At 36.3% G+C, this 11,250-nt stretch overlaps 3 protein-coding genes across 3 annotated transcripts; 1 reads left to right on the forward strand and 2 right to left on the reverse strand.

Moving 5' to 3' along the window:
* Positions 1-2: 2 nt before the first annotated feature.
* Positions 3-2,812, reverse strand: L201_001119 (uncharacterized protein; the record flags this gene model as incomplete). Its single annotated transcript, XM_066216912.1, has 4 exons — positions 3-369; positions 463-1,645; positions 1,722-2,268; positions 2,333-2,812. 4 exons carry the CDS (start codon positions 2,810-2,812, stop codon positions 3-5), a joined length of 2,577 nt encoding a protein of 858 aa, XP_066073009.1.
* Positions 2,813-4,373: 1,561 nt separating this feature from the next.
* Positions 4,374-8,663, forward strand: L201_001120 (uncharacterized protein; the record flags this gene model as incomplete). The annotated part of the gene is made up of 23 exons (XM_066216913.1): positions 4,374-4,558; positions 4,652-4,689; positions 4,748-4,757; positions 4,870-4,893; positions 4,981-4,987; positions 5,073-5,147; positions 5,209-5,263; positions 5,363-5,400; positions 5,475-5,549; positions 5,628-5,647; positions 5,712-5,822; positions 5,980-5,987; positions 6,063-6,168; positions 6,266-6,399; positions 6,505-6,570; positions 6,634-6,676; positions 6,759-6,826; positions 6,903-7,077; positions 7,175-7,273; positions 7,343-7,392; positions 7,464-7,537; positions 7,602-7,726; positions 7,793-8,663. 23 exons carry the CDS (start codon positions 4,374-4,376, stop codon positions 8,661-8,663), a joined length of 2,457 nt encoding a protein of 818 aa, XP_066073010.1.
* Positions 8,664-8,883: 220 nt separating this feature from the next.
* On the reverse strand, positions 8,884-11,098 carry L201_001121 (uncharacterized protein; the record flags this gene model as incomplete). The annotated part of the gene is made up of 7 exons (XM_066216914.1): positions 8,884-9,257; positions 9,366-9,606; positions 9,701-10,077; positions 10,144-10,374; positions 10,444-10,617; positions 10,698-10,836; positions 10,913-11,098. 7 exons carry the CDS (start codon positions 11,096-11,098, stop codon positions 8,884-8,886), a joined length of 1,722 nt encoding a protein of 573 aa, XP_066073011.1.
* Positions 11,099-11,250: the final 152 nt, after the last annotated feature.

Consider the following 11,250-nt stretch of genomic DNA (forward strand, 5'->3'; position numbering starts at 1 on the left):
TTTTATATCTCTTTACCACCACTTTTCCTTCTTCTTCCATTGTGATCTCTATTATCTTGACGATCTATTAAATCATTTTCTAATCTATTCCAAACATCTTCACCTAAAGAAGATTTAACCATTCTCAAAACATCATTTACACTTTTATATTTCCCACTATTACTACTATTGTTTCTTTGTTGTTGTTCTTGAGAGTTCGTTAAAGGTTTATTTTGGAACGAAAGCAATTCATATAAATCACCAATTTGATCAGCTTTATTTTCTAGTATATCTATAACTTCTTTTAAATGATCTGCCAATACATGTCTTTTTGATGATATTGAGGCTGGATCAAGTAATTTATATTGATCTGCCAATTCAGAGTAAATCCTAAGTAAAACGGAGAAATTGTCAAATATTAGTAACCGTATCAGTCATTTTGCTTGGATTTTGCTGATTTTGGTCAGATAATTTGCAACTTACTGTTTATAATGATTGAAATCATCTTCTAATTCCCTTATGACTCTACTGAGAACAGTTTGAGGTGGTAATTCCTCACCATTTAGACCTCTTCTAGCTGAACCAGTTTCTCTGTTTTGTGAATCTGAACCAGAAACCGATCTTTGATTATTTTGTTGAAGATCAGCTTGAAGAACATTGTCATGTTTACTCCAATGACCATTACGTGAAGGTGAAAAGAACTCAGTTTCCAACTCATCGCCTATTATACTTGGAAAAGGTGATGAAGGTCCAACTACAGCAGCAGAATGATCATTTCTTATAGAGTGAGAAACTCTTCTAGATGATTTCGATCTTGCCTTTTTAGGCTGAAGATTTTTTTCCTGTACTAATGAAGCTGATCCTTGACGTGATGAAGATCTTGATATCGGTGTAGGTGAGTTTATTTCGTTCTCATCCAAATCTGATGGAGGTGGTGTAAGGTTTTGAGGTAAAGCTGGTTGAGATTGTTGCGATTTAAATATTCGAGTAGGCTTTAGAGTTGGAGGAGCTAAAGTGGGTGATACTGAAGCTGCAAAATGTAACCCTTGTCTTAGCTTTGAAGGTTCAACCGTTTGCATCTTCTCTCCATTTTGATGATAATCATCAACTTTTTTAGCTCTTTGTAGGTTCTCTTGATTTTCCTGTTCGATAACTTGTTTAACCAATAATTCCATTTCTTCTCTTTCCATACGCATTGTTCTTTCACCTCTAGATTTTTTTCGAGTTTCTAAACCTTCTTCAACAATTCCACCTAAATTTGAAACTTCTTTACTTAATCTTTCAATTTCTTTTCGCAAAGCAATTAATTCTGCTTTCACATCCGTCTGGCCTTCGTCTAGGACAGTATGATTTCGACGTGGAGGTTGTTTTGGAGGTGATGATTGCGTTAAACGTAATTCATTTATTAAAGCTTTATTAGATTCAACTTCTAATGTTAATCTAGCTAAATTTTCCCTTAGAGATTTAACAAGTTGTTCCAAAGCTGATTTTTCACCTATAACTTCACGTAACCTTTTACCTCCGTCTTGTTTAGCTAGTTCGACTTCGTTTTTAGCTTTTTCTAATTCATCTTCTAATTCTCTAACTCTTCTTCTTGATACAGAATTTTCGGTCTCTAATGCTCGTAATCTAGCATTAAGAGTTGCTAAAGTACCTGCAAGATTGGCTAACAAGGTTTGATTAGTTAGTTTTGTTTTATTTTGTGAAAAAGCGATAGAATCGAAAAAAAGCAAATTACTCACCTACATCCCCTCCTACTTCACCATTCTTACCCAAAGTACCATGTTCAACACCTTTAGCTGGAGTAGCCATTAAATTCGTATAACCCGTTACATCCATCGAGTTATCTTTTGTCGTACTTCTTACAGGTGCACTAGCAGATCTTCGATTTTCATCTTGTAAAGTTTTTAGTCTGTTACTGGATTTATCTTTGTTCTTAGGTGCGAAAGGAGTATTTTGTATGTTATGCGAAGTGGAATCACTTAAAGCTCTTCTGGGTTGATTTGTTTGTCTGGCAGCTCTGATATCTTCACCTAATTCTCTAGCTAAAGATGAAAATCTAGAATTAGTGTTAGAATCAAGTTTAGATTTTAGCGTTTGTGTTTGTGACTGAGGCTGAAAGTTTTTCTGGGTTATTGTTTGTTCACCACCACTTGATGGTGGACTTAATAGAGGATCATTTCTGGTTAATGTGAAAGATAGATTTGCAGGTTGCGAGTTCATTACTGATGGTAAAGGTGAGGGTGATCTAGGTGGTGAGAATGGTGATGTCGGACGAGAAGGTAATCTCTAATAATCATAACATGTTCAGCGCGGCAAAGGCTTGCAAGTTTGGAAGGATATATCAACTTACATCACTTCCCATAACTCTACCTAATTCACCGACTAATCTACCTAAACTTCTTTCTGGATCGAATTCACTTGTATTATCATTCTCACCGTTTGATTTACCAAATAGACCCGCACCCAACGTAACAGCTGAAGCATGATGTCCAGCAGTTGATACAGGACTTGCACCAACAAACATACTTTGTTCAGGTGCACCGAAACTACTTATTCTTCCATTTGATCGTGATGCTCTAGGAGTTTCACTTGGTCCATTAAAATGATGATTTGGTTGTTGATGCGATGAAAAAGACATAGTTTCGGCTCTAGGATATTCTAATGATATATTTGAGGAATGTGATGATAAGAAAGAATTCGAATTGGAATGAGATGTAGTAGAAGTTGGTATTGATGATATTGAAAGTGAATATAAATCGTTATCTATTGTAGATTCTAGTCGTCTACGTTCCAGATCAGAATTAGAAGGAAATATAGGTGGTGCATTCATGTTGAATTGTTGATAGAGAAACTCGATTGCCCAAATGGGTGGTTATATGAAGAAAGGTTGATCAAGTACAGTTGTTTTGTTTATTCGTTCTGATGATGGTGCCGAACAAATGGCTCCAAAGGTAACTTGTTTGCGGTGAAATACCGTTATATCGCATATATGTTATGCGATGCTCTGTATTGGGTGAGTTTAGCCCTCTTGACAGACTTTTGTGATCAGAATGACTTGATATAGTATAAATGACAAGGTTGAAGATGTATGAGAAATGAAAAAGTTATCATGTTGACTGACATGTTAGAATCCCAAATGTTGTTTATATCCTGCGATGCCGCGACTGATTTCTTTGGTGTGACGCACAGGGTCATACATATTAAAACCAAACAAATGGTTGACACGTGGTTGCAGGATAAAATCGAATAAATTCATTTGGTAGATATCATGTTGTTACCTCAGTACCAGGCTGCTTTGTGCTTATGCTTGTATACTTTGAAGCATCCTCATTTATATTGAACAGTAAAGGGATTCATTATACACAAATTGCACTTTGCAGCACGGATGCTGTGTAGACAAGGTGGACAGTCGATGTGTACAGATTGTACACCTAGAGAGGAACAAGGGGTTTCACGTCCATTGTCGCTCGGAGATGAATGAGTTGAATGGGACGCTGAGTCCTTGACGATTTGATGATCATGATTACCGTCAACAGGCGAAATACCGGAGTTAGTAAGCCTGGTTGAGCAAGAAGGTCATGATTACTTCAGTAAGTTAAGGTTACCCTACGAGTAATGTAACATGAAATCAAGCTGTGTATGCGATAATGAAAAATGTCCAAATATATAGGTGTATTTTACGTTACATTTTATTACCTGGCCGGTGTGCCGAATATCCGAAGAACTACTATAGATATCCTAGATGATGTTACAGGAACGACTCCCTCAAGCAACCTGTGTAATCGGAGCTATGTATCATCATACCCTTCATCTTTACCTTTTATCTTGCACCTTGCATATCACTTTTCAAGACTAGTTGTATTTTTAGCACCATTCGCAATCGAAAACAAAAGACGCTATCACGATCAATGCAGTGAAAAAGTTACGAGAAAGATAACCGTTTGGTCGTTTTTACTGCAGTAGTTATACAAACAACTTGTCCTAAATCTTTCCATCATGGTGACGATGGCAGAACCTTTTCATCATGGACCGCACCTCCTTCGTGCCCTGAAAGTCGTGTAACTTCTGTCAAACAAAGGATACACACAGATCAAAAATTCCTTATAAGATGTCCTTGCGATACGGAGAAATGAAGAATTTGGTTGACCTCCCCCCTCCCCTCTTCCCTACAATTCCAAATAGCTCACACAGAGCGTATTGTATTGACACTTGACAACATAGAAAGTTTATACAATAGTTCAACTAACGGTAATACCATACACCCTTCACGATTGATATTCCTGCAAAAGGTCATCTAGAAGATCCTTTAGGCCAGCTAGTTATTTTACAGATTTACGCTATAACCACCGAAGATCAACCTAAATTTAGTATTGATTGATGTTTATTATATGATGTCAACGTCAACTCAGTATAAAAATAGAGTATTCAATTATGTTCAACTTTCATTGATAATTGGTTTAGCATTCTTTCATGGAGCTCAAGCTTTAACGGAATTCCAAGTTTTGGAAGTTGTAGCTGGTTTCGCACAAAATTATCTGGCTCCATATAATGTAGAGGTTGCTAGAAGTATAAATAGGTGAGTACAGAAGCTGGTTTCTAACCGTATTGAAGGGTGAGGTCAAATAGGCGGATTACTTGATACTGATTACGTGGATTGACGATAATATAGTACTTTATTTGCGGAAGATGTTACTGGCACAGCGGATTGTAAGTTCTTTGATGGATATGCCGTATGTCAACTATACTGACTGAAGTTTGGCTTTAGTATCTACGAAGTGAGTGGAATCTCTCTAACCGCATTTCCAAGAGTATATAGTGAATCATGCATAGATTGAGAAGCCGAACAAGAAACACTAAGCTGATAGTTGGATGATTATGTTCGAATAGTTTTGATGGAAGGGAACTGTCAACGTGAGTATGAATAACTTGCGTAACTTGTTCGCAATATTAGGATGTCCAATACGTCGAACTGATTTTTTCCACTTGATCAACTATCAGTGAATATGTAAGTAAACACACCTGTCTATCTGTCCTCAACGATACGACGATCACCATTGTAAGACTATAACATCCGACTGGAATTTCCTTAGCTATTCGGTCTATTTACGAATATCGCAGAAGATCCTACCGACCCATCACCTTTTGGCTCACCCTTATCGTATAATGTAAGTTTGGTAAATCAAATCTTTATTCTGCGTCTTGCTGACGGAAAGAAATGCATATTAGGTTACAGCTCTCTTAGTTCAGCATCAATTCGTATCTACGTCCATTAAGTTCCAGTGTGAGTCTACCAACTATAACAAACCTCGAAGAGCTGTTTTTTTGAACCTCAATGAGCTGATATTCCGGATTGCTCAACCATGTTGCAACTCAAAATTAGTCCATTACCCTGTTTTAAACCAAACCTTTCCGATACAGGTGAGTCTTAGCATAAATTTGTGATTGGTGTAGTTAGCTAGAATAGTATACTCATTTGAACTGATTTAACGTAGATCGATGCATTCATGCAAGTTAACGATAAACAAGAAATCCAACAATATGATGTATCCTTCCGAAGATGGGCCTGGGTAAGTCCTCAAAATAGAAGATTCAAAGTTCAATATCATATGTTTGCTAATATATGTAATTTCCAATCTTCATCATAGGCAACAGACGTAATAATACCGTTAGTCTATAATGGAAAGATAGGCTCAATCGTAGATGGAGGAAAGCTAACACAAACGAAATAGGCAACTTATACCTCACATGGCTGCCCGCGTCAATATGACCAATTCTGCTGATTCCACCGCTATTCTGCGCTCATATTTATCTTCAAAACTGTACTACAGCTATCAACCACTGTACGGGATCTAATGAACAATACAAGAGTATAATGAGTGTATGACTTTTCTAAATGGACGGGATATTGGGGAGTGGTACAGGTCAGTCGCTAGTAATCGTTTATTGGCATAAGATCTGAAGCTGAAATTATGTGATTCTATTGTGTTTCATTATCAGAATGGGTGGTAAGTCTTATCCTTTTCATACGCCACAACCACGATGAATTCAATACTTGATGTGCTAACAATCAATGGTCGTAGAGGACAACCTGGTCTGTCGTCATTTACATGTCCCAATGGTAGCTCTTAGGCCATCAGTACACTGTCCACATATTGGTCCCTCAGGGGGAGATATGTGTATAGCACGGTAAGTTCTCGCTATTCATAAGTTATCGCAAACTAGTGTTTTACTATTTTGTAGCTGTACAAGCCGAAAAAGCTAAATCTCATTACACTATCTTCAGTGATTACGATCAAGTTGTTTTAGATTCCCATTTCCTTCAAGGTTGGCTAGCACCTAAATATGTGACTCCCGAGAATCAAGATGAGGTGGGAGGCATACAAGCCGTTAGTGGACAAGAATTGAGTCCTCTCCTTGGTAAGTATACTAAGCATGCACAACCTTCTCGCTGTTCATGGGGCAAAAAATCTTCAACATCTCATCGCTTACCGTATGCTTTCTTCTTTACGTCTCGTAAAATAGAGATTGCTTTGGGTGCAGTCTCAACGCATTCTTGGGATCCCACTCTATATGCTACTGCTTTATTAGGTAAGCTGTATTTGAAGTATACCATATTGAATTGTGCATGTTATCTAACATAATAATTTCTAGGTTACTTCCTATTCTTCTATGTTTTCTCAAACTTATTGTGGTTGTAAGTCAATCTTCAGCATTTCACTACATTGTACATACACCCATAATACCAAGAGAGCTAATTAAATGGGAATCGGTTTCAGCATCTATTTCCGTCGATCATCAGTGTTCCCAACATGTGGTCTCGAGCATCAGAAAAACATCGTTATGTGTGAGTAACACAATCATCATAATCAACCAAGCTCATCATCAAGTCAAAACTAACAAATGAATTCCTCTCCCACTAGACACTATGAATATCATATTTACAACAATCGCTTTAGCTCTTGAATTAGTAGCTTCGCCAGCATTCGCGGGACGTTATGGCTTATGGGAAATTCAATGCCTTCGTACTGCAGGTGTACTTACTTCAGCTTTATACATCTTCGAATTGGTTTATAGATTGAAAATGCGTATACCAATGTAAGTGTTTTTTCGAGTTCGTTCAAAATGAGTGTCACATGCTACAAACACCCCCGCGTCAGAAGAGAATTGTAGTGACATATTGACATGTTTACAGGATCGCCCATCATTTCTTGACCATCATCGCCATCTCTTTCACGGTGACTGTATTTGAATATACTCAATCTATGTCATATCTCTTATCTGCTATTATTTGGTAAGTGTTCCGCTTATGATTTGATTCAGGTAAAGTTTTATCAGTATTGATTCTTCTGCCATTGAATAGGCTATTCCAAGCAACTACCGAACAACCTACTTTCCTTGGGTTATTGCTTTGTAAGTTGAACATGCGATTCTTTGTGATGAGATAATGATTGCTGATAACAAGTATTTATCATTTACCAAAGACCGCCTTGATTGGGACCCTCGAATAGTATCGAAAATATTGAAATTTGCTGCCATTCAAACATTTGTTCTCAAGGTGAATAAACTTCGATTATGTTGATAATTCTCTACCAGCTGAATCTTACCTTCAATTTTCTTAGTCTGCAAGTGCAATTGCTTTAATTGTATATTGGGGACTTCATCAGAATTATTCCTACCAATCGATAGATATAGCTTGGACATGTATGGTCTTTATAATTGCTGTTGGCTTATTATTAACCCAAATGTAAGTTAGAATACCTAGCTCGGCTGAAATACAATTCTGATTCAGCTAATGGTGGATTTGCTATAGATGGGGATCATGGGTAACATATAAAATTGGAGATAGAATAATGAAAAAACCACCTATTTTATCTAATCCAAATATGAAAGGATCAAATTTAGCTATTTATCAAACCATCAGATTAAAACCTGAATACGAGAATGGGAATGAAAACGGAAAACAAAGACATAATAGAAATGATTCAGTCTTTTCAACAGATAGTAATTCACAACAATTAGATGATGTTTATGGTGATAGATTTGAAGTTTTAACTACTGATGAAAGCGATAGTGTAGTGAATAGCAATAACGTCAACAACAATAACATCAATAACAGTGTTGATCAAACCAAGAATAACAATAATAACGGTAATAGTAGTATTGGTAATAATAATCAAGACTATAACAGTAATTACCATTACCCATATAAAAATGGTAATGGTGATAATAGTCAAAATTCAAAATTAACTAAATTACCTTCATTTTCATCATTATATGAAGCTGAAAATAATCATAATAATGGATATGAAATAGAAAGAAAAAGTTTAATGAGTGATTCAGATTTTGATTTAGTTAATGAAAAGATTGATAGAGAAATTTCATCAAATTCATTTTCAGCTTTATTGAAATCGCATCAAATCAAAAGTCATATTAATAACGGATCCAACAAAAATAATGATATAATCAATTCGCATGATAGTAATACTACTAGCAATAATGCTACTTATAATAGTGGTAGTAGTGGTTATTATAGTAATTACAATGATTTATCAGCTTTAAGTGCAAATCCTACAAATGTACCTTTGCCTAAATCACCTGCCATCATGTCACCTACAACTACATCAGCTACATCTGGACATAATAACGGATCTCAAGGGTTTTCGGAATTTGGAAAAAGATGAATACAATTGGATGATGTAGATTTAGGATATCATTCTTTGTAGATTTATTTCTGGGATAATGGATTACAGTATATAGTTTTGGATAGATATGAATTCGGGGTAACGTATATAGCATATTATGGTACCTGTTGGAATGAGCAAATTTTGCATAACAATTCAATGCATGAAGCATGGTGGTGACCATCCATGCTATGGATTTTTAGCTTTGGATTTCTTCTGATTAAGTTGAACTACTTCCTCTTTTCCTTCCAACAATAGCCAACTTTTTATCCCATTTCACCTGCAAACCAAATTTGCTCCTTCGGGAAATCCCGTCCAACCCTTCTATTTGATCTACAATTTCCCATTGGTTGTCAGACTCTAAAAATTGATTCCAGTTTTCAGTTACAACATAATCAATTTGGTTTTCCCATAACCCATTGGGAGTTGAATAGGATTCGTCTTCGGATTTCGAATATACCCAATATGGTTTTTTCTGTTTTGGGAAAGGTGAATATGGTCCTAAAGGTGTATTTGGTATCGATGACGATTGATGTAAAAATGTAAATAACGTTGAACCTGTTTGTAAAGGATATGAAGGGAAATAGATTGTGCCTAATTTGATGTTAATAATAAATAGTTTTATCATAAGTATGTTTGTCCACGAGAAAAGGTTCAATTGGAAAGCACAATGAGAAAGACATTGATTGGTACAACACTCACTTGATTCATTCTGACCTCTAGGGATCTTTTCCAAGCTTTTCCAAACTTGGCCACCTGGATAATTATTCATACTTATGAAAGTTAATCCACCTGTAGCTAAAATATTTATCCCGACTAAACCTATCAGGCCTAATCTGACTATAGATTGAAGACGTGGATAAGGGAAATTCCATAGTCCTGCTGCAGCAAATGAAGCTATTATCTGGAGAATAGGTATAGCATAAATGATGAATCGCCATTCCTAGAATCGACAATAGTGTGAAGAATATCAGCTAAGCTCGTTAGATCTATCGAATATCTTTGTGGTGTAGTGATCAAGGTCAATCGTAACTTACTTTATGCCCAACTAAACTCATAAAGCCAATTAACCCAATTGCTGAAGCACCAAAAAATTTAATTAATTCATTTGTACCTTCAGATATTTTCGATCCTTCTTTTTTACCTATTTTTACTCCTAAGAACAAATTGAAGAACCAAATGAATCCAGATAAGACAGATAAAGGTAAACTGATTAATAAGATTTTAGGTAAAGAATTTGTAAAATAATAATGCCATGACATTATACCCCAATTAGATGATTGACCTTGTAATAGATTATAATGTAATGCAGATAATTCAGGCCATAATATCTGCCATGTGCTTGTAAAAGTTGGTAATGATGGGTGTGGTATAGTAGGTTTCCATAATATATAATCTATCGGTGACGATATTGCTGTAAAAGATATAACAAGGTCAACTTGAATTGACCAGTTTTGAATAAGGGTTAATTCGAACTTACCTAAAGATCCAAATCCACCTAACATGCCCCAACTTATTACCTGTGACAGACTAGCTTTACGTAGAACTACTAAAGAGATAGCTAAGGGGAGTAAGAACAAAGCTAATTCAAGCCTAACAATGGTAGCTAAAGCGGTTAAGACTATAATTGCTGTTCTTTGCCTTTTGATCGATACTGAAATGGGGGCTGATTTTGCATTTGATCGTAAGATGAGAGATATACTTAGCAGAACTATTGAACATATATCAAGCCGAGTGGATTAGCTTAAAATTTCGACTATGGAAGCATATCCTCACCCACCTCCTGGCAAAGCCATAAAGTTGGGTAGAGTTCTACTTGCATAATAAGGTATGTGAAAACTGGTCAAAGACACAATCGTAAACCATACTCTGATACAAGGACCAAATCTTGCTCGTAATGTTTGTGCTAAGTGATTGAATGAATATGAGAAGATTGAAGCCAGGACTAGTCTGACTATAGGAATCGAATGAAAGGAAGAGATGAGTGAGTTTATGCTGAAAATCGCACATGACACTGATAGATGTCCAACTTACTAGCTATTTGAACATCTACTTTAGTTGATATCCATCCTAAGGCTACACTGATCGCACATACTGGGTAACTTATCAGACCCAGCAGTATAGGAGGTAAGAATGATCTAGGTACAGCTCCTGGAAAGGTGATATGATCCCACTATTCCAAATCCGAAGCAGATTCATGTTAGGCAGATCTATCAAGACTAACGGATTTAGAATTACTGGATACTCACATTAGGTAGATTTGCCTTATCAAATCCATAAGCCAGAACATCATGCACAGCATGTAACGTGAATGATTCTTCTACTTTTGTATAAGGTGATAGGAATACATGAAGGAACGTGACTAAAATTGGTATGATATTAGGTGAAGCATTGCTTATTTTTCGTCGAACCACTGCAGATGATTTCTTGGCCATTCTAATCGAATACTTTTCGGTATAGTATGCCAATTTAAGAGTTGAAAGTCATGAAGCTCTGTCGTATGAGGGTGTGATGAAGTCTAGTGGGTATATATAGTGCACATGAAGTAGTTATTGAAGACCTACATGGCAGCAACCGTCGAAGTGTG

The sequence above is a fragment of the Kwoniella dendrophila genome, chromosome 1 (genome assembly GCF_036810415.1).
Source record: "Kwoniella dendrophila CBS 6074 chromosome 1, complete sequence".
NCBI lineage: Eukaryota > Fungi > Basidiomycota > Tremellomycetes > Tremellales > Cryptococcaceae > Kwoniella > Kwoniella dendrophila.